General features: G+C 36.9%; 3 protein-coding genes across 7 annotated transcripts in view; 2 read left to right on the top strand and 1 right to left on the bottom strand.

Moving 5' to 3' along the window:
* The window catches only part of efr3ba (EFR3 homolog Ba (S. cerevisiae)), a 36,332-nt gene extending 30,765 nt beyond the window's left edge, over positions 1-5,567 (top strand). For 2 of the 3 annotated variants that reach the window (XM_051868568.1, XM_051868570.1), the window contains exons 20-22: positions 1,160-1,266; positions 1,409-1,458; positions 1,641-5,567. In XM_051868568.1, coding sequence (XP_051724528.1) covers positions 1,160-1,266; positions 1,409-1,458; positions 1,641-1,740 — 257 coding nt within the window. In that variant the 3' untranslated portion in view covers positions 1,741-5,567. The remainder of the gene's footprint in view (positions 1-1,159; positions 1,267-1,408; positions 1,459-1,640) is intronic. The other variant, XM_051868569.1, reaches the window with a different exon arrangement.
* A 225-nt stretch (positions 5,568-5,792) lies between these two features.
* On the bottom strand, positions 5,793-8,934 carry pomca (proopiomelanocortin a). Of its 2 annotated transcripts, none has more exons than XM_051868571.1 (3): positions 8,766-8,934; positions 8,424-8,563; positions 5,793-6,476 (listed from the first exon to the last, which is right to left on the bottom strand). In XM_051868571.1, exons 2-3 carry the CDS (start codon positions 8,559-8,561, stop codon positions 5,949-5,951), a joined length of 666 nt encoding a protein of 221 aa, XP_051724531.1. In that variant the 5' UTR covers positions 8,562-8,563; positions 8,766-8,934; the 3' UTR covers positions 5,793-5,948. The 2 variants fall into 2 exon arrangements, with proteins under 2 accessions (XP_051724531.1, XP_051724532.1); XM_051868572.1 differs by having other exon boundaries at positions 5,793-6,464.
* Positions 8,935-9,628: 694 nt separating this feature from the next.
* On the top strand, positions 9,629-22,446 carry LOC127498697 (angiopoietin-related protein 7). Of its 2 annotated transcripts, XM_051868331.1 has the most exons (6): positions 9,629-13,805; positions 16,411-16,645; positions 18,583-18,720; positions 18,794-19,010; positions 20,877-21,072; positions 21,157-22,446. In XM_051868331.1, exons 1-6 carry the CDS (start codon positions 13,431-13,433, stop codon positions 21,301-21,303), a joined length of 1,308 nt encoding a protein of 435 aa, XP_051724291.1. In that variant the 5' UTR covers positions 9,629-13,430; the 3' UTR covers positions 21,304-22,446. The 2 variants fall into 2 exon arrangements, with proteins under 2 accessions (XP_051724291.1, XP_051724292.1); XM_051868332.1 differs by lacking the exon at positions 21,157-22,446 and having other exon boundaries at positions 18,794-21,017.
* Positions 22,447-23,109: the final 663 nt, after the last annotated feature.

The raw sequence follows: 23,109 nt of genomic DNA, 5'->3' as shown, positions 1-23,109 counted from the left end.
TTTGAATGTTGTGTCATTTTTTTATGCTGATGTCTTGTTATAGAAATGCTGCAGAACACTCTCTCTGATTAAAGGGTTAGTTCACCCAAAAATGAAAATTCTGTCACTAATTACTCACCCTCATGTCGTTCCACACCCGTAAGAGCTTCATTCATCTTCAGAAACACAAATTAAGATATTTTTGATAAAATCCGATGGCTCAGTGAGGCCTCCATTGACAGCAAGATAATTAACACTTTCAGATGCCCAGAAAGCTACTAAAGACATATTTAAAACAGTTCATTTGACGGCAGTGGTTCATCCTTAATGTTATGAAGTGACAAGAATACTTTTTGTGCACCAAAAAAAAAACAAAGTAACTTTATTCAACAATATCTAGTGATGGGCGATTTCAAAACACTGCTTTGTGAAGCTTCAAAGATTTACGAATCTCATGTTTCGAATCAGTTGTTCGGAGTGTGTATCAAACTGCCAAAGTCACGTGATTTCAGTAAACAAGGCTTCGTTACGTCATAAGTGTTTCGAAATTTCAATGGTTCACCTCTCGGGGGCGTGACTTTGGCAGTTTGATACACGCTCCGAACCACTGATTCAAAACAAAAGATTCGTAAAGCTTCGAAGCGTGTTTTGAAATCGCCCATCACTAGATATTGTTGAATAAAGTCATTATTTTGTTTTTTTGGTGCACAAAAAGTATTCTCGTCGCGTCATAACATTAAGGTTGAACCACTGTAGTCACATGAACTGTTTTAAATACATCTTTAGTAGCTTTCTGGGCATTGAAAGTGTTAATTATCTTGCTGGTAATGGAGGCCTCACTGAGCCATCAGATTTCATCAAAAATACCTTAATTTGTGTTCAGAAGATGAGCGAAGGTCTTACATGTGTGGAACGACATGAGGGTAAATAATTAATGACAGAATTTCATTTTTGGGTGAACTAACCCTTTAATTATATCTATAAATTATGATTTTAAATTAAATAATCTTTATTCAGTACACACAAATGACTGGAGAAGGCATGATACAAAAACATTTTTGTTGGTAGTAGTAATATCATTAAATTTAACTAAACTTTTAAAGGGTTAAAAGGACATTTTCTAGGTTGGTCTGTGGCATTTAGCACAGAATCACCCGTGTGTGTGTGTGTGTGTGTTCAGTAGACAGTGTGAATGTGGAGGAGCTGGAGAGAGAGCGGCGAAGGCAGGTGGTGGAGAGGTTTCAGAACGCTCCATTTGAGGAGATAGCAGCCCACTGTGGGGCCAGGGTGAGTCCGATGTATACACACACTCTCTATCTCTAATTTTATCATCAAAAAGCACAAACACAGCTCTTCTGTTCAGCTCCTACATCTGTTCATTTCTTTTTATATTGTGGATGAACTCTCCACCTGTACTGTTTTTTTGTAGGCTTCCCTATTGCAGAGTAAACTCAACCAAATCTTTGAAATCACAATCAGGTACATGATATAAAACTGTCTTCTGTAACATTTCATAAATTAGCTTTCCTAAACATTCAATTGTGCATAAAGGACAATATGTTATATCCATATATTCAACTACAGTGGAAAAAGGCTGTTTTGGCTGTCTCATGTGATTGACATTTGTTTCATCTTTCTTTCTCTCTCTCTTGGTTGAATAGGCCTCCGCCGAGTCCGTCTGGCTCTGTCGGGAATGGTCACGGCCGGACCCGCTCCATACCAGTGTATGAAATGGACTTTCCAGACCTCTGTGTATACTGATAGACCCTGGAGTCCCAGTCGCAGCATACAGCTGTTTTCATCCCACTATTATCACTCCTTCTCAATGTCCAGGTGTAACTATGTCTTCTAAACCATGTCCTCTAGTGCAGTGGTTCTCAACTGGTTTGGAGTCCCACTTTACTCAACACACACACACATGAATTGTAAGAATATCACTAATACTAATGAATAAACAGTAAAAGGTAAGGCTATTAAATAACAGTCATAAACTAGTTTTTGTTAATACAGTAAATTAAGGTAGTAAGAGCCACCACAAATAATACAAATATACAAAACAACACAAAGTGAAAATAAAGTGGCATTTTGGGGTTAAGGAAACAACAGTTACCATAGTAAATACACAATACAATGACCTGTTAATGAAACATGGACATTGATCCTGATGAATAGAATGAACATCATACCTGCATGGAAATCATTCTCAGCTAATACACAAAGTACCCGTTACGTAATTTATTGGTACTTGTTTGTAATTTCATGACTTAATAATTTACAACATAACTACGACGTTGCATGCTCAGCGCGCGCCGCCGCATTTGCGCATGCATTTTAAGAGTGCGCGCTACAAGGCAAGCACAGTATAATGGCTGACAGGACAGGAAAGTTCGTTTTTCTGAGGTGAGGGACTTTTTATTTCATAACAAATTACGAAAATAACGTTAGAATAATGACACCGACAAATAGCCTGACAACATCTTAACTTACCTCAGATACTGAATCAGGACAACACGTTTCAGGCAGTATTTACTTTAAACTGCTTCTGACAAGAGTCAGCTTTCACGCACGTTTTTCAAAATAAAAGTCTCGCATCAGAAAAAAACATTGAATTACATTTGATGTTGTTTCTTTGCACACTCAAAACGGTCTTGCGACCCACCAGTTGAGAAACACTGGTCTAGTGTAATATCGGACTTTAGATAAGGATTATGGCTGTACTTTATCCTGAGGTCTATGCCAACAAAGACTAACAAACCAAGAGAATATACCATATGTTGGTTAAATATGCACTTAATCACTTAGTCTAGATGAAAAAGGACAGAATTTATTGACAAATGATCGTATCTTGTCTGTGTATTGAGTCTGTTGTTCAGTCTGTTGTTCAGAGCAAGTGATTGGTTTTCTTGTACAACTAAAAAGTGAAGCTGCCTTAAATTTTGTATCTTAAGTTAAGAACATTTGTTTAAGAATGTCCTAATATTTCCAAAAACTTTTTCAATGTGGGTACAAACAGTTTAGTGAAATACAAGCTTTGTTTGCATGTTTAAACGTCTCTACATGCTGCAATAACAGTTGTATTTAAAGCAATAATTAAAGATTTTAAAAATTAAAACTCTTGTGTAGAAGCTGAAGAAAAAATGCAGCAAATAGCAAGTTTCCAGTTCAACTGACTGCAGTTTTCCCAATCAGAATCATGGTTAAAGGGATAAAATGAAAATTCTCTCATCATACTCACCCATATGTATGATTTTCTTTATTCTGTGGAACACAAACTTAGATTCAGAAGAATCCAAATTTTCATTTGATCTACAAGAAAATTCCCTCCAATTCATAAGCCATGGCAAAACATATATGGTGAAAAGTTGGCTCACATGAGCTTAGCCATTCAATATCTAGGCCAGATGTACCAGCTATCTGCCACATTTGGCCGAAACGTTCTTGTTATTTGCTTAAGAAGACATGTTTTATCCACTAGGGTCGAATGGATTACTGTTGTATTCGTTTTGCATGATTTTTGAACATCAACTTGTTCAAAGTGACCCATCCACTTGCATTATATGGACTCGCAGAGTTAGATTATTTTTCTAAAAACCGTTTATATTCCACAGAAGAAAAAAAGTCATAAACATCTGGGAAGGCACGAGGGTGAGTAAATGATGAGAGAATTTTCATTTTTTTGGTTGAGTATACCTTTAATGACACTGTATGTAAGAAAGTGAATGTTTACGTAGTGAATTCAGTCCCGTATCATCATTTATTATTATAATCGCTGCAGTTTCCTACATCTGTACCTCTCTAGCACAGGAAAGAGGTGAAGTGTTCTTTTGCGTAATGTTTGTTTGATTGCGTAAATTGTTTTTTTTTGTTGTTTTTTTCTGAACCAGAGTGAACTGATAACACTTTTTAGGGCACACGGTCACATTAGCAAAATTTTGTGAACAAAATCACATTAATGAAATTTCATAAGCATTTCACAGGCAAAAAAGTGTAGTGATGTATAAAGCACTTCTCAGACAGAAGTCACTTTCAGGCATCTTTCTGTTGGTTAGTGCGGCAAATTCACGTGGCCAACTTGAAAATGAGCAAATTCTGCTCATTTTCAAGTTGGCAAAAAAAAAAAAATTCAACTTTTTTTGCTCTCAGAAAGATTCTTATTGGAATGACTGGATTTCGCCGAGCTACGGTAAATTTTATCACATTGTCATTGTCAAGTGTAGTAAAGCATGAAGCACCTCTAACTCAGAGGTCACTTCCAAATAAGCAGCTTTATGTTGGTAACATATTTGCACAACAAATTCAAGTTTGTTGAACATTTAACACGTGAATTCGCCGGGTATACCAATATAAAGCTTCCTGGTTTGGAAATGACCTCTGAGTAAGCAGCACTTCAGACATCTCTACATACAGTACTGACAATAGACCTACTTTACCTGCAAAATTTCACTGAAGTTTCGCTAAATGCAAAATTCCCAAATGGGTCTAAAGGGATCAATTATCTCCCTTTTTGCCATGATATGCGTTTCATTTGTCGCTTGTGCAGTGTTTATTTTCTTTTTGCAAAAATGTATAAATAATTTCAGGTTTGTGTGTTTAATAGCCAGCTAGTAAAACCTCACTCCTCTGGCCTCAAGAGGCGCACTAGCGAATGATGCTAGAGGCTGCAGTCTTTAGTATCCTTGTTAGCGTGCCCACTTCCCATGCAGGTGACACTGGTTCAAATCCCGCTCGGAGCGGTGCGAGTAGGACCAGTTATACTGGTGCTGTGACCTGGATGGGACTGAGGTTTAGGGGCTAGTAAGAGCTGTGAGAGTAAACCTCATTCCTCTGGCCTCAAGAGGCGCACTAGCGAATGACGCTAGAGGCTGCAGTCTTTAGTAGAACCAGAGGGGTTACTTAGGTTAAGATTTTGATCTCCCAGATTTAATCGCAGCACTTTAAAGCTCACTGTGTAAATGTAGTGTATGCTGAATATACTTCATGTGCGAAATTTCATCTTGACGTGTTCTTGACTAAAATTTTATGGTGTTATGTGTTGTCATGTCATAGTGTTCCAGTTCCACATATAAATTTTACCTTTTTTTTCCTTTTTCTTTTTTTTTTTGTCGTAAAACTCTTTATTGTTCCTGAAGTCATTTTTTTAGGCTGATGTATATTATTTTATTTATATATATTTTTTTTGGTAATGCCTTGAATTTATTTACAAGCATAAAAAATACAAAATGGGTTTTATCTTCTGTCAATATGGCTATGATGTTCAACTGATGGAATATCTAGACTGCTTACATGTGAGGTGATTTTGCATGTATGAAATCAAATATCAAAGTTTAGTCTTTCCTTGTCAGCTGCTGCATGCACTGGGTGTTTTGTCTCTGTGCTTTTACCTTTTTTTCCTTTAAATTTTTAATCAGTGAGATCATTACAACACTGTGGATCGTAATTAGTCAACCTCTGTTTAGATACTATCACTGCAAACGGATATGACTTCAGAACTGTGTTCTGTGAATGTTTGCCTACATGAAATTTAGTGATGTACATATGTGGTGTGAATAATAAGAATATCAATTAAAGATTAATTTTATGAATTCAAAGTCTGACCTGTGTTTGTAGCTTTATTGGCAACTACACATACTGCTGAATGATTTTGATGTGTGTTTGTTTCTCAGAAATGAACCATTTTGTTCTTTTCTGCTTGAAACAACCATTTTTTATGTCACATTTTCAAAATTTACAGTATATTACATTTCAATAAATAATCTAAAATTGCTGTTTCTTTAGCTTCCAAACCAGTATTTAATCACCACAGCATTTCTATGTACAGAATTCAGAATTTATTGTTGAATACAATGTGAATAAACTCTAAAGCATCAAGAATTAAGTGCTATTGGTAACTTCACCCACCCTCTTTTGTTTGACTATGCTTGATAAAACCCACTCATCAACTCCACTCCGCCCATCCCATTAAAATCCCCTCACTGGTCCTTCCGCTGGTGCTCTTTGTTTATGACATTTTTGAAGAGTGTGAGAAGGGGTTTCTGACTGCGCTCGTCCCAGGACTTCATGAAGCCTCCGTAGCGTTTGCTAGCAGGTGGGCTGCTCCAGCGAAAATGTTTCATTTTGTAGGAGCCGTCCTTCTTCTGCTGATTTAAAGCGTTTTCCTCTTGGGGATAGTCGTCTTCGTTGGTTGCCAGCTCGCGTCTCATCTCGGCCGGGAGAGTCTCAGCGGATTCCTCCTCTACGCCGTTCGTGTACACCTTGATGGGCCGGCGCTTGCGGCCCACCGGCTTTCCCCAACGGAAATGCTCCATGGAGTAAGAGCGCTTGTGCTCGTGCGGTGGGCTGGATTCTGGGTCCATTTGCTCAGCAGCTGCGAGGGCGACTGGGGACAGGAGTGCGAGGACCTCGTTTTGCTCCTGTTCAGAGGGAGGCTGCAAATGGCTTTCTCCGGGGTAGACGGGGGTTTCATCTGTCAGATCAGACCTGCATAGCTGTAAGCATTCCTTAGGGAGAGCAAAAGAAGAAACTATAGAATTTTAAAATTTCCAAACAAAATGCAAGTGGTGTTGTGTTGCTTTTAAAGGGACAGTTCACCCAAAAATGAAAATTCTGTCATTAATTACTCACCCTCATGTTGTTCCAAACCCGTAAGACTTTCGTTCATCTTTGGAACACAAATGAAAATCTTTTTTAAGAAATCTGAGAACTTTCTGTCCCTCCATAGACAGCTACTCAACTGACACTTTGACGCTTCAAAAAAGGGATCGTAAAACTATCCATATGACATTTTCTGAAGAGACTCGATCGCTTTATCTGATGAACAGATTTAATTTAGGCTTTTATTCACAGATAAACATTCATCAACTCACACATCAGTTGTGTGTGCTTGATGCGTACGAGATGAGAACCAATGAGGTTCATTCTCGTGTGTTACACAGCACGTTTGAGCTTCAGCAAGAGGTTCGGTTGAGCTTCTGTTTATGTTCGCTGATTAATATTTATATGTGGATAAAAGCTAAATTAAATCTGTTCATCATGTAAAGCGATCGAGTCTCTTCAGAAAATTTGGACTAAACCGCTCAATTCATATTGATTAGTTTTTACGATCTCTTTATGAACTTTAAGCATCAAAATTTTAGTTGTGTAGCTGTCTATGGAGGGACAGAAATCGCTCAGATTTAATCAAAAATATCTTAATTTGTGTTCCGAAGATGAACGAAAGTCTTACGGGTTTGGAACGACATGAGGGTGAGCAATTAATAACAGAATTTTCATTTTTGTGTGAATAATCTCTTTAAATAATTTTATGGTAAAAAAAAAAAAAAAGCTTTCAAAACAATAATTTATTACAACATTTCGGTCTTGCCTTTGTCAGCAAATGTAAAATACAAAAAGACCAATCAGAGAAGCTATTTAAACAGCACCTATTATGCTTTTTTATTTTATCAATGTCAACATAGATATAATGCTAAACACCATATCGTATTTACCGTCATTTCAAGATGACAATCTTCTAATCTACTCAAAGTTGTTCACATCCTCAGACTGGGAATTATGTATTTCTACGGGAACACTATTAACGCCCAAATAAATCTGCAGTGGTCAGGTGGTACAAGTAGAAGCTCTTTGAAAATTCCCGGTTTACAAGCTGTAATTACGAGTTCTACGAGGACATGAAAGCTTTTTACAAGTTGGAATCTCGTAACTACAGTAATTACAACATGGCGTGAACGTACCTTAAAGGGATAGTTCACCCAAAAATGAAAATTCTGTCATCATTTACTCACCCTCAGATCTCACCCCCCATTGACTACCATAGTATTTTTTTTTTCCTAGTATGGTAGTCAATGGGGGCGAGATCTGTTTGGTTACAAATATTCTTCCAAATATCTTCCTTTGTGTACAGCAGAAAAAAGAAATTTATACAGGTTTGGATCAACTTGAGGGGGAGTAAATGATGACAGAACTCCTTTAATACTATTTACAGCTTCTGGTTGACCAATCAGAGCAGACTGGGCTTTTTGATAAGGTGGGCTTTAAAGAGACAGAAACTAAAACAGAGCATTTCAGGCAGAGGTACTGCAGCAATGTATAGTATATGAAAAAACAAAATATTGACAAAGGACGTTTGATCAAAAACATTATAATGAATATTTTTTTTTTTTTTTTGGTCTTTTATCTACATAATAATAACTTATGTACCTGTAACCTTTCAAGTGAACGAGGTGTATTGTGCTATCTTTTGCTAGGTAAAAATCATTTTTCTGCAAGCTGCATGATTCAGTATTGGGGTTACAGTGTGGTTATGTGCCAAAAATTAGATGCTCAAATCCATAATCCTAAATGCTAGCAATGGTGATATTTGCTTTGGCAAGCACCACTAATAACGAATAAGCAAAATTTGAATTTGTGAACTGAAAAGCAGTTGTGCAAGGAATATTGTAGCTCACCAAGATGCTCTCCTCAGTGGTGAGGTCTCGGCATCGAGTGTTTTCCCAGCACTGAGCTCTGACTTCAGAGCCGCCCGCACACAGTACAGCCAGAGCCAAGAGCCAAGCAGGACACAACATCCTCACTCCTCTCACCATATCTGATACAACAGAATATTCACAATAAAATACAAGTTATTCAAAGGATTATTTCATGCCACACCAGAATTAAAAGAACATTTTGAACGGAATGCATGTCTTTGAAATAATACTTCATAGTAATAAACTAAACATGAATCATCATGAATCATTAGAAGTGCAAAAACCAAAACTGAACCTCACTGCATGAATTTCTTTACTCACCTGTTGTACAGAAAGAAGTCAGCCGACCAAAGTTCTTCTCTCTGAGATTCTCTGATCTGTCTGGTTATGTGTGCGTTTGCTTGTTTCTGATGTCTGAGAGCCTCATCTAGTCATCTTTTATAAGCTACCTGTGCGTCAATTCCTCAAGGCCACCAAACTCTGTCACTTTTAATGGGTGGTGCAGGTTGGAAACCCCTGCGCATCATCCACGGTACAGATGAGTAATCCATCAAAGATTGTCAGTCAACAGTGAAAAGTCAGGATTAGGACGATATCTTCATTCTGATGTTCTGATAATGGTCTTTCTCATCAAGTTTAAGGGCATACGTGTCAGTTTACCTGAATTTGCTGATTAAAGGCTTAAATCCACTTCAAATCAATTATAGGGCATGTGTTTTCTGCTGTGTAAGGGCACACAGGTGCTAATCTTATGTTGAAATGAATTGGAAGGTGAGGGATTGGAAAAAGGAAGCCATCTGGGTGTTTACAGTTTAGCAGAACAAAGGTTCATAACTTCACCATTAACATGTTCTGATAGGATTGAATGCCAGTAACGGAATAGGTTGAGCAGACAATTACAAAACATAAAATCATGGTATTAAATAGTCTTATTGCTGTATTTTTATGCCAAACATTATTGTGAATAAGGGCCAAACTTTTCAGGGAGAAATAGAAAGCAATTCATAATAGCAAAAAAATATTAAATAAAATAAAAATAATATGTTTTAATGTTAATATAAAAATATAAAAACATTACAAAATATTAGTAATATACAGTAATAAATAGATGACTCATGTCTTTTGAGTGGTAGAGAGACAGAAACTATTCCAGCGAGAATATATACATATATATATATATATATATATATATATATATATATTTATATATATATACAGTCAAACCAAAATTTATTCAGACACCTTGAACATTTCATTCATTAATACAGTTTATTCACTATAGTTTAAAAAAAATGGTAACAAAATATGACAAGATCTCAGAGTTAAATTGTGTCAGAAAAAAAAATAAATTAATTATGTCAGATAACACTTAAGCAAAACATGATCAGGACAAAGTGTCTGAATAATTTTTGGATCAAAATCAGTTCAGTTTTTTTGGGTATAATATGTCACAGTTTACTTTATTTTGCTATCCTCACTTACATAAATGAACTATAGTGTCCTGCACCCAGTAGTAAAAATATATCAAAAATATAAAAAATGTCTTTTTGGTTTGACTGTATATATATTAAATTTAATCTTGTATTTGTAATCTTGTTATATTTATTTTATTAACATATATTATAAATACAATAAATGGTATTTTTGTATTAGTTGCATTTGACTATGCAACATATATTTTACAGTAAAAAAAAGTTTTTTTTTTTTTTAAATAAAAAAAGTATTTTACAATCGCAATTAATATAATAATTCTGCTTTAATAATACTTTAGTTCAGTTGTTGTATTATCAAACTGCCACCCTGCATGTATTTTTATATTTTCTTGTATGTCTTAAACAGCGAGATGAACATATTTTTCTCCTGCACCTAATCCGCTTTATGACAGAAACCATTTGGTATACAAAAGACATTTTAAACTTGAGATCTTGGGAATAAAACACTGACAAATGTCAAAGACCATGTCCTAAATTTCACTCTCAGCTGAGTGATTCTGTTCATTGAAAATAGTGTTTCTACATTAATAATCACCGCCTGGAGCAAAGCGATTCTGGAACAGGGTTGCCAGGTTTTCACAACAAAACCTGCCCAACTGCTACTAAAAACTAGCCCAAAACCAGCCCAATCGCATTTTACACAGTAAAAATCGCATTCCAGGGGCTAAATATCATGTTATTTGGGGTCGCTTCAACCCGCAGACATGAAAAACAACCTGCAGCAACAGTGTTAAAGTAGCCTAATTCCAAGTGAAAACTGTGGACTTGGCAACACTGCTCTGGAAGGCCTTTTCCATTAAGGCCACATCATTATTGGAGTTGTGACCTTGTTGGCTTTTATTTTTATGCTATTGGTTGCTTTGTCACACAGAGTCCTCAGAGACACAGAATGCCATAGATGAGTATAATGGGGCTAAATAAGGAAAAAGAGGTTCCAGATTCTAAAATAATAAAATAAATAAACTAAATATATATAAAGTGTTAAACTAAATATCTTTTTTTTTTTTTCAGATAAATGCTAATTATTGCTAACAACACATAAACAATAATTGGTGTAAAAAATTACAATGATAAAATCGCACATTTAGACATTTTTAGAATGGATATTTAGATAATTAACGTCCAGGTCAACCTAACAATAAGTAAAAAATGCCAAGCGTATATGTTATAGGCTGTGTATTCACCCACACTGCACAGTGAATGTAATCCTATTAGAGAAGATTTAGAGGATAAGATGTCTGTCAGCCCATAGTAACACTGTTCATTGCACAGCATTTCCTACCAACAATGAGTGAGCGAGAGAAAGGAAGATATACTTTCCTGCCACATTCCCAATGACAAGGAGATTTGCCTGTCTGGCGAAAGGTAACTTTGCTTATCTCATTTGTTAATTTGATTATCTTTTCATTTGCTGGCATTTCAAAGGCTTTTATTATAGTCTTTGGAATTTCAGGATGCATTATGCTCATGAATGGTGTGTGCATCTGTAAAGCTGGATCTGTTTTCAGTGACGTGATCATATAGTAATGTTGAAGGCTTGTTGTACCTCTAATGATCTCTAAATGCACTTTGAGGGCAAAATGCTTGATGAATCAAGACTCAGTGGACAATATGAGTCAATAAATATGCAATAGGCATTAGATAATATTCTTTCAAAATCTGCATCACACAAATCAAATAAGAATCTTGAAACAACAGAACTGTACATGTACATGATGTACACACTAGGCCCGGTCCTATTATCAGATATGAATGCAGAATCACTGACCTTTCATTATTAAGTGCTTTTTAGAATTGATATTACTAGCACACACATAACTATACTCTAAAGTCAAGATATTACATCTAGCTCATATTTGAACACAGTGCTGGGAAGATTACTTACACATTGTAATCAGATACTGATTCCAAATTACATGACACAAATTGTAGTTAGTAATGTAATCTAAATCACTCATTTTAGGTAATGTATTCTGACTACTTTCTGATTACTTTTTAGATTACTTTTGACCTAACTCGTTTATCACATTGATTTGAATAGGATAATCTTGTACCATACTGATATAAAAATACAAAGAGAAAGAATATTAATTTCTTTCTTTATCAACAACATGAAGTCCATTATATATTGCATTCCCCAGAATGAGGTTCGTGAGTTTAATGAAAAGCTATTAAGTCAAATTTTTTAAATAAAAACCATCAAAATAAAATATTTACTAAAAAAATTGACTCACTGAATTATAATTCAAATAATAATTAATGTTTTCATTAGGAGCTGATTATGTAATGATGTTGAGTCTATGGATTTGTTGTGTCATGCTGAATCCGGGGATACCGATTTTGCCAGGATCGGATGAATCATCGGGCCGCCATTTTGAATTTTGTCATAAATTGCAATATCTTTTAAACGAATTGACATATCGGCACAAAATTTCGTGGGTATCATCATTAGCATGTCCTAAAGGTACCTGAGAAGTTTGAACACAGCGCCACCTAGTGTTCCAGAGATATACGTTTTTTTGTTTTGTTTTTTTGCAAAAACGCAAATAACTTTTTGAAAACAGTTCAAAATTTGTTTTCTTTGTGTCATGACATTCCCTGGCTTATGCCGATTCTGATGATGTGTCATTTTCCTTCTTTTGTCTACTCCTCTGACAAATATTGTCCAATTTTGTCCAAAATCTGATCATATAATCTTTGAAAAATGACTGAACGGATTTTTGATATCTGCTACCGTTCCCAAGAAATACCTCTTCGAAGCTGACATTTGCCTCTGTTTGTTTTCTTATGCTAGGCTTATTTGCCATTCTTTATATGTGGCACTTTAGCTATCAGGTTAACCATAAGCTACATTAACATTAAGTTAGTTTAGCATGCTAATCTGGTTAACATGCCAATTAATGCTTTTGTGTGCTCATTCTCACACTGAAAGCTCTCCTTGGCAGCCTGGTAAAGCAACGTCAACAGGTGTCTGTTATGACATCTGCCCTGAACCTTTCGCATCCTGTCCAAGAAGTTTCACCTGTTCCAGACATTGCTTCTCACTGAGGATGATCTGATCTGAACTTATTAATTATAACATACAGTGCAATTTTATACAAAAATCTTAACAGGGGTTTGACCTTTTGAGATTCACATAGTAGAGCCTTTGATTGATCAGTGTGTTGAGCTTTGATGTGCTTGCTGTACATGCTGTGCTTGATCTGCTTATAATGCTTGCTAGCTTGGCTCCGCATTGCTGGTTGCAGCTATATTTTTATGTATTTTTGTGTCAATGAGTGTCATCATTCTATTATTTCTTTACGCAGAATGCTGGGTGGCAATCTGTTTAGGATCTCAATTACCTCCCATCTGCTCTGGAGAGGTCTAGTGGCAGCATTAAACCATGGGGAAATAAGTTTTACCAGTCTGAGAACCCAAACAGGATTCAGGGTCTGATGAGGATTTCACTCCCCAGTCCTTACTTTTCTGGAAAACTTCAGTCTTTTGCAGAATGAGGTTGTCTGTGATGTATGCTTTTTGGTCAGCATGGGCCCAATTTCTTGGTGTCAAATCCAAAGACGCTGTTGAAGAGTCTAAAACAGACACTTCTCAGGGTAACACACATCGAGTTAGCAGTGGTCTAATGCAGTGTGGTGAATACAGCAATGAAGTGATGCCAAATGGACAGTGTCGTTTAATAGCCACATTACCCCAGCTGGAGGAACAGCGGTGTCCTGACATGTTCCGCTGTACAGATGAGGTCTCCTACTGGCTGCGTGAGAATGAAGAACGCAAGCAGCAGATGCAGGACCTGAAAGAGACCATCTCAGAGCTTCAAGAGGAGCTGAGGAATCACAGGCATCGCATCAAAGTGCTGGAGTTGCAGGTAAGAGCTACATGCTTTTAGCAAGTAAAGTGTGTTTCTATGAGAAGCACCTTCCTCATTCCATCATATAGGCCTTTTTCTCATGACATAATTTTAAAGTTGAAATGGGTCATTTCTGAGATATGAAACAGGCTGCGTGCCAATGCAGATGGTCGATCGGATCTTCTGAACAGTTCATTTCAAAGATCCTGGTGAAAAAAACTGGCTCTTGTGCCTCATGACACTCAGAACAATAAGTTGGCATGTGTTGCTGTTTATTACGTGTTTTATAATGATTTCATAGAGTTTGTTCACTCAGAACGCATTTCAGCGTTCCATTTCACTGTGCTTTTTCTATGTAAACATGCGCTAGACCACATGTGATTAGGCCCTGTTTACACTAGTGCATTTTTGTTTTAAAACATATCACTTTTGCTACGGTTACGCCTGTTGTTTACACTACTCCGACGTTTTTGACCCTCGAAAACAGACTTTCGAAAATGCTGCAGACCACATTTTAGTTTGAAATCTCCGGAGTTGCAACCAAAACGGAGACTTTTGAAAAGGCGTGGCTGCCCACATTACGCTACCGGAACACGACAATAACAGACAAGGGCTGCATTTCCCAAAAGCCTCGTAAGCCTAAATTGATTGTAGATGGTCGTAGATCATTGGTGGCTATATGATCAACTTAGACTTACAATGCTTTTGCAAAATGCAGCCCAGAGCCGCGTCTCTCTCAATGGCTCTGTAACAGACCAGCCTCGACGACCGTGTAAACAATGACATGGAGACTGAACTGCAAGCTTTGCTAACTTTGCGGTCCTTTTTAGCAGCCATTGTGCAGTTAAACTCTGCATTTTATAATCTATATTCGCAAGAGGCAACTGTTTACACTTGTACGCGCATGCCCAGTTTGCATTAATGGTCATGTGACGTGCGTTTTCGGTCGAGTAGTGTAGACGGAGATCGTTTCTGAAATGTCATGGAAACGCCACTGTAGACGAGCATTGTATTCATTTTAAAATGCTGTTTTAAAACTAAAGCGCACTAGTGTAAACGGCCTTAATTTGGAGCTAAACTCTGCAGGACAGTGGCCCTCAAGGAACTGAGTTTCACAAGATCATTTTGTCGAGGTAACGACAAAGTCCCTTTAAGACAAGTCATTTCACTCGGCGGCCATCTTGGGCATCCAAGTGCATCTCCTATCTTTTTGAATGGGGAAACATCAAATTCTCCAAAACTGTTCAATAAGCTTACGATTAAATTTAATTTTTTTAAAACTCCAATGAAATCTGACAACAACAGTCTCATAAAGCTTGTTTCTTATGTTCAAATAGAGTTTAAAAAGCTTGTTTTTAGTGTTAGAAAAGCCACTGCACATGCACAGTCATGAGCGCGAGTCTGAGAATGCTGCCTGTATTTATAGCAACCGGAGCTACTAACGGCAGCTGCAGTGACGTGATGACTTAACAAATCAACGATTGGCTCTTTCACTTATAAGGCGGGGCTTATTCGCTATATTGAATGTTGCATATTCATTAATAATATATCCTATATATAAAGTCTTTGGTAACGACATCCACGTGATGTGAAGTCGTGGCCTAAAGATTGTTGAGGGAACGACATCCCTTTCTCATGGCCATGAGTTTAATGCATAAACAAACCTGTGTGACCATAGCAATCTGGGATTATCACGAATTGAGATTATTAAGTTTATTTTCATTGTTTATTTACTAAGCAAAGTATATCTTTATATCACATGTTACATATTAACAGCTGTGCTACACCTCTGTATTGTGCACTGCAGCTTAGCCTTTTAGTAGTGCACTGTTTCTGTACTAATGCCTCCTTAACCCTGATCAATTACTGGATTAGAGCTGGAACCTGTCCCATAGACACATGATCAGTAGTGAGCGCATTGCCAACAATGCTTTCCATGTACACTGTTACTTATATATGAATTTATGTTTCTTACAATTGTTAGCAACACCAAACAATGTAGTTTCTTGTTGATATCAATTGAGCCTCTTAAGACAGCTATACAGTACACTGCAATGCAATAACAGAAGTTTGTTAGGCCTTTATACTGAAGAGGCTATATTTTTGTTCAACATTCCCAGGTTGACAATGTTGAAATACATTTTATAAAGTACTACTTTGGTTGTTATTCTTCTACTATTTTCATGTATTGTGGGTAATTTGGGTCCTTTACTCAAGTATTGCTTGAATGCTTGTGCTCTTAATAACTCATCCAAGCAAAAGGCATATTACATTTTACTTCTAATAATTTCATTTAGACCTTAAAAGTACATTTAGACCTCACATAATTCTTAGGTCATCTTGACTTAAACGTGCAGTGATTCACTTTCTTCAAAAAGGCACTCAATTAATTTAAATCCAGAGAATCTCTTCTCTCTTCTTTACCTCTAAAACTAAAAAGTTGACTGTTTTGTTGGGTCACTTTCACATCCCTAAATGAGTGGTGTTACCAGATTAAGCTAACCTGTGTTAGTTTTCCATTTGTTTTCCTGTCTGCAAACAAATATGAGCACTGTGACATCTAAATAAATATGACAGTGCACTGTGCTTTGAATTACTGAATGTTATTTCTCTGTGCTGGCAGAGCGAGGAGAAGTATGGAGTAAACTCGTCTTTAGAGCATCGCTTTCACACGCTGCAGCAGATCTATGAAGAGGCCAATGCGCTGCTGCATATCCACGGATCACTCATCTATGAAATGCAAACACAAATTCGCAACCTCACTATGATAGTAGACCGTGTGAGGCGCAATCCAGGCTGTATGATCAATATCATCCGCACAAGCCCGCTTCTCAGCGCCCAAGATACCCTTCACCCAGGTCAGCATGACTAGGTACTGAAGAGCTTACAGGGAAGTAACATTTTGAGAAAGTCATTATTAGATAATTAAAGGGATAGATCACCCGAAAATGAAAATTGTCATGATTTACTCATGCTCATGTTCCAAACCTGTATGACAGAAAAGATATTTTGAATCAAAATAAAACAACTCAAAAAAAACAACAACCAAGATATAGGTGAGTAATTAGGTGAGTAAATGGCGACAGAATTTTTTGGGTGAACAGTCCCTTTAAAGGCACAATATGTAAAATTTTTGAAGTGAAATATCCAAAAACCACTAGGCCAGTGTTATATATTTTATTCAGTTGAGTACTTACAATATCCCAAATGTTTCCAACTATTTGTAAACTGAGGATACGGGACGTATCCTGGATTCATCTGTCAATGGCGTCATATTCGCGTCACCCTCGGTTTCCGGTTTTATTTTGTAGAAACCATGGAAACACCAAAGACACTTTAATATATTACATGTTTTATTAGACAAGGGAACAACTGTTTGGTTACATTTAAAGAATGAATTATTGTTATATAGCTCAACACGTTTAGTCTTATTGTTTAAATCTAGTTTTCTGAGAGTATTAGCATGCCGCGTTCCTCTCCAGCGACCTCGTTCAGCTCCAACATCACTCGCCCTGCTCTGCTTCATACTACAGTAACGTTAGTAATCTCATCCATGAAAATGATTTCTGCCCTAGTCCCATCCCGATTCTTTTCCACTGGCTGTGAGGTGAAGACGACCGCTGCATCTGAAATCGAATACTTCTCTACTATAACCTACAGTACGTGAAAAACAGTATGTGAACAGAGTAGTTTGTCCATAGTATTCGAAAAACAGTAGGCGAAAAGTACCCGGATGACTTGCTACTTCCGGCGAGATTCTGAAGTGCGCATTCGATGAACACTTTATTATCCCATGGGGCCACGGGAGAGGATTTGTGAATGGAATTGAAGGGACATAACTGACACTGGTAGGTCATGTGACAGTAATAACATGGCAGATGTAGTACGTCCGAATTCATTCATACTACACGCATTCGTACTATATAGAAAGTACTTTTTCAATGGTCGTGAAGTAAATTTAAATTCAAATGTAGTACCTACTGAACAGTACGCGATTTTGGACACAGCAGACATCTCCCAAAATTCCACGCTCAAAAGCTACGCCTTTGTTTTGAATAGGCGACCTCTAGCGGCGAAAAATGTACATATTGTAGCTTTAACTGATGCTGATTGAAAAATATAACTCGCATAGTTAAAATTAATACTATATTTAAAGTCACTGGCATCTCAGAACTCAGTACTGAAATATTTGGACATTTGTAACAAGGCCATAACCATGTCTTGAATATTGGGGGGAACATTTAAAAAAAAAAAAAAGCATAGGCCTAAAGAAACAGAACAGTAAAGGAAATTCTAATTCTAGTTGGGAAATAATCAACCATTTGCAAACAATATTTGCATTAAAATATGCACACATGTAGGCTATTGCTATTTGTATGCCTAATATGTCGAAAACGTAAAAGTGTCTCGTCACACTCAGGAATTACATCAGTCACGTAAATGCATAGGCCTATTTACAATTCAAAACGGCCATATTTGAGAAAAAAAGTCAAGTAGTTTGCGTCACTGGATGTATACTGTCGGTCTTGTAACATTTCTATCGCAAAACATGTATTAAATGTTTTGATATTTACATCTTACCTCAGTCTCTTTCCCGATGGAATTCACTCTCTGCCTTCGTGAACACTAAACCCCGCCTACTTTGATTTGATTGGGCGTCTCAATCATTTTGACATTGACGAGCAATTTGGCCATTTTTAATTATTGGGGGGGGGATTTGTCAATGTCTATGGTGGTAACGGCCCTGATTTGTAACAATAGCTTGATTTGATTTAATATTATTTTGTTTTCTCAGAGGTTCAGCACGTAAGAAACTGTCCAATTGACTGTGCATCACTGTTCTACAATGGAGTCCACCGATCTGGGATTTTTACTGTTGTGCCCTCGTTGGGATCGACTCCAGTGGAAGTTTATTGTGATATGGAGACTCAAGGTTTGCATTTTTTCTAATAAAGTGTTCATAGGCAGGTTGATATTTGATATTAAACAATCATTCTTTGGACTAGGAGGTGGATGGACCATGTTTCAACGTCGGCAGGATGGAAAGGTCAATTTTAACCGAAAATGGACAGAATACAGGGATGGCTTCGGAGATCTGCATGCAGAATTCTGGCTGGGAAATGACCACATCCATGATATCTCCAGCCAGGGAGAGTATTCCCTTCGCATTGACCTCGAGGACTGGAATGGCAAGCACAAACACGCACTGTACCAGAACTTCTGGTAAACTTTTGGAAAGATAGTCTGATTACTTCAACTAAGAACATTTCCTTATTTTTTGATTTCAGTATACTTTGATAAAATAATTTAATAATATTAAATATTATTAATACATTTAAATTAGAAAAAATACAATTAATAATAGTAATATGAAGGCTTGTTTCCGCCATGGAATAAGAAAATAAAAATTGCCACTTTTTATCCTGCAATTGCAAGTTTATATTTCACAATTCTGAGAAAAAAGTCAGTCATGTGAGTTTATATCTTGCAATATGTTTTTCTCAGAATTGTGAATTTTTTGCAATTATGCTTATATTGCACAATTCTGACTTTTTTAAATCTTGCTGTTCAGTTAATATCTCACAATTCTGACTTTTTTTCTTCGCAAATCCGAGTTTATATCTCACAATTCTGAGAAGAAGAAAAAAAAAAAAAATCAGAATTGTGAGTTACAGGCCCGGTTTCACAGACAGGGCTTAGATTAAGCCAGGATTAGGCCTTAGTTCAATTAGGGCATTAAAGAATATAAACATGCCATAAAAAACATTACTGGTGTGCATCTTGAGACAAAACAATGGCCCTGACATTTTTTAATATAAGTCAGTCTAAGTTGCTTTCAGTTACAACAGCTCAAACATGCATTTTAGCCTGGGACTAGCTTAAGCCTTGTCTGTGAAACTGGGGGATATTCTCACAATTGCAAGAAAAATTGTGAGTTTATATCTTAAAATTCTGATTTTTTCTCCCAATTGTGCTTATATTGCACAATTCTGACTTTATCTCGCTGTTCAGTTTATCTCACAATTCTGACTTTATTTCTCGCAATTCCGAGTTAATATCTTACAATTCAGAGAAGAAAAAAAAAAAATATCAGAATTGTGAGATAAACTGAGTAACAAGATAAAAATCAATTCTCTCAATTAAATACTGTCAAGTCAATTCTGACTTGCACTGATCAGGCATAACATTATGACCACCTTCCTAATATTGTGTTGGTCCCCCTTTTGCTGCCAAAACAGCCCTGACCCGTCGAGGCATGGACTCCACTAGACCCCTGAAGGTGTGCTGTGGTATTTGGCACCAAGATGTTAGCAGCAGAGTCCTGTAAGCTGCCAGGTGGCGCCTCCATGGATCTGACTTGTTTGTTCAGCACATCCCACAGATGCTCGATTAAAATGAGATCTGGGGAATTTGGAGGCCAAGTTAACAAATCAAACTCTTCAAACCATTCCTGAACCATTTTTGCTTTGCAGCAGGGCGCATTATCCTGCTGAAAGAGGCCACAGCCACCAGGGCCAGCCTTCGCTCTCCACGTGCATCAATGAGCCTTGGCCGCCCATGACCCTGTCGCCGGTTCACCACTATTCCTTCCTTGGACCACTTTTGATAGATACTGACCACTGCAGACCGGGAACACCCCACAAGAGCTGCAGTTTTGGAGATGCTCTGACCCAGTCGTCTAGCCATCACAATTCAGCCCTTGTCAAACTCGCTCAAATCCTTACGCTCGCCCATTTTTCCTGCTTCTAACACATCAACTTTGAGGACAAAATGTTCACTTGCTGCCTAATATATCCCATCCACTAACAGGTGCCGTGATGAAGAGATCATCAGTGTTATTCACTTCACCTGTCAGTGGTCATAATGTTATGCCTGATCGGTGTATATCGCACAATTCTGACTTTTTTATTTTGCTGTTCAGTTTACCTCACAATTCTGATGTTTTTTCTTGCTGTTGCGAGTTTATATCTTGCAGTTCAGATTTTAATTCAGTTTATATCTTGCAATTTTTTTTTGTAATTGGAGATATAACAATGCGATGCATTTTTATAAACCACTCAAGCAAAAATAACTTTCTTGCTTTGGCAGGATTGAGAACGAGGACAACCACTACCGTCTCCATATATCAGGATTCAGTGGTACAGTTGAGGACTCATTTGGTTGGTACCATGACAAGCAAAGCTTCAGCACTCCAGACACAGGTGACATCTGTGCTGAGATATCTCACGGAGGCTGGTGGTACCATCAGTGCTTCTTTGCGAACCTCAATGGAGTGTATTATAAGGTCGTACTCAAATAAAGGAAAAATGAAATATAAAATATGAGCCCAAACATATTAACTGTGTCCTGTGTTTATCTTAACCACCAGGGGGGGCGTTACTCTGCCAAAGGGAAGAATCTTCTGGGGCCTGATGGGATTGTCTGGTACTCATGGAAGGACTCAGATTACTACTCCTTGAAGAAGGTGAGCATGATGATCCGCCCACGGACATACAAGCCCCGCCTCTCTCCATAACGCCGCTTAAGGACCTGTGTAAAACAATACTGCTGTGACATCATTGGGCCATTATTGATTCACCGTGGTGAACCACGTCTCATAATCTTGGTCTTTGACTTACTAAAGCGTTCAATGTAATGATAATAAAATAATCAAATGTGATTATAAAACAACATGTATTAGATTATCAATAATTTTTAACATGTACAAAAAATTTATTTGGATAATCAATATTAATTAGAAATAATCCAGAGCTTTATATAAGACATACTTTGCATATGTTAATTGGTGTTACTGTAACTGTACATTTACTTTGTTGGATAGAAATATTCAGAAGAAATGTTTTTAAGATACGAGTCTAGGGCCCAGTTGAAACAAAACCCTTAAGTTAAGAAAACCTTTTTAATTCATTTTTTTTTTTTGTCTTGTAAAAATATAATAAAATCAATCATAATAATAAAAGAAATAAAAATATTATTATATTTAAAAATATTATTTAAAACTATTTTAATTGAATAATTGTATGGGTATTCTCAATCAGGACTTTCTAATCTTAAGAGGTCTTGTTGCAACCAGCCTCAGCGGTTTATGAGAAAATTTGAGAAAACTCTATTAATAGATATCCTACCACATATGTAAATATGTTTGCTTTTTAAGCCTCAATAATTTTGTGTAATGTAGCAGTAACAGGTGTTCAAATAATCCCAAAATGTACATCCTTTTAATGCCTAAATGTATATTTCACAACATTGTTTACATTTTATAACTACTTTGAGAATGTATAAAAATGTCTTAGTTTTTGACAGATGTCCTGCTATCTTGTATACAGCTGACATTCTGTGCTCTTCAGACTACTTCACCATGAGATAAACATATCTGCACCATCCATAAAGACTCTTTCTGCCTATCTCACACTAACAGGAAGGGTGGAACAGACCAGCAAATGAACATTGCACTAGAATAAAAGAGGATTTGAGGGGCATCACATAATTTGATGATGATTTGCATACTATTTTGTTCTCACAAAAGGCTCAGAAGAGAGACAAAATGAAGACTCCTTATGATCAAAAATGAAAAAAGTAAAATGCTGCACCTTGTTTAAAGGGTTAGTTCACCCAAAAATGAAAATTATCCCATGATTTACTCACCCTCAAGCCATCCTAGGTGTATATGACTATCTTCTTTCAGACAAAGACAATCTTTAAAAATATCCTGACTTATCTAAGCTTTATAATGGTAGTGAAAGGGGGGTGGAGATTTTGAAGCCCTCTAAAATTCGCAGTTTAGACTTCTAATTCATGTTTTGCCAGGATATTTTTAAATACATCTCTGATTGTGTTTATCTGAAAGAAGATAGTCATATATACCTAGGATGGCTTGAGGGTGAGTAAATCATGGGATCATTTTTATTTTTGGGTGAACTATCCCTTTAAAAGGAAGGAAACAGATTCGGGGGAGAAAGAGTGGCTGCATCCCAAATCGCATACTTATTTTGAATAAGTGATTTCTTCGCAACTGCTAAAAAAGTATGTTCTATATATAGTATAAACGTGTATAGTAATGTAATCCGGATTTACTACATTCACCATGTTTTCATTATCATGTGACCTACCAGCATCAGTTTTGTCGCTTCACTGCCATTCATAAATCCTCTCCCATGGCCTCATGGGATAGTAAAGTGTCCATCGTATGCACACTTCAGAATCTCGCTGCAAGTAGTACGTCATCCAGGTACTTTTTACCTACTCTATAATGAATACTGTGAATTTGGACATACTAATCCTGTCACATACTGATTTTCACCTGCTATATAGTAGGGAAGTA

This window comes from Ctenopharyngodon idella, chromosome 17 (genome assembly GCF_019924925.1).
Source record: "Ctenopharyngodon idella isolate HZGC_01 chromosome 17, HZGC01, whole genome shotgun sequence".
NCBI lineage: Eukaryota > Metazoa > Chordata > Actinopteri > Cypriniformes > Xenocyprididae > Ctenopharyngodon > Ctenopharyngodon idella.
Note: the sequence above shows the minus strand (reverse complement) of the source record. Positions and strands in the feature narration are given on the sequence as shown.

Bases quoted from the DNA above. Each gene is read 5' to 3' on its own strand.
- LOC127498697 (XM_051868331.1), top strand. From the start codon at position 13,431: ATGAGGTTGTCTGTGATGTATGCTTTTTGGTCAGCATGGGCCCAATTT. The intron at 13,806-16,410 runs GTAAGAGCTACA...CTGTGCTGGCAG, and splicing joins TCAAAGTGCTGGAGTTGCAG to AGCGAGGAGAAGTATGGAGT. The intron at 18,721-18,793 runs GTTTGCATTTTT...TCTTTGGACTAG, and splicing joins TTGTGATATGGAGACTCAAG to GAGGTGGATGGACCATGTTT.
- pomca (XM_051868571.1), bottom strand. From the start codon at position 8,561: ATGGTGAGAGGAGTGAGGATGTTGTGTCCTGCTTGGCTCTTGGCTCTG. The intron at 6,477-8,423 runs GTGAGCTACAAT...GCTCTCCCTAAG, and splicing joins CCACTGAGGAGAGCATCTTG to GAATGCTTACAGCTATGCAG.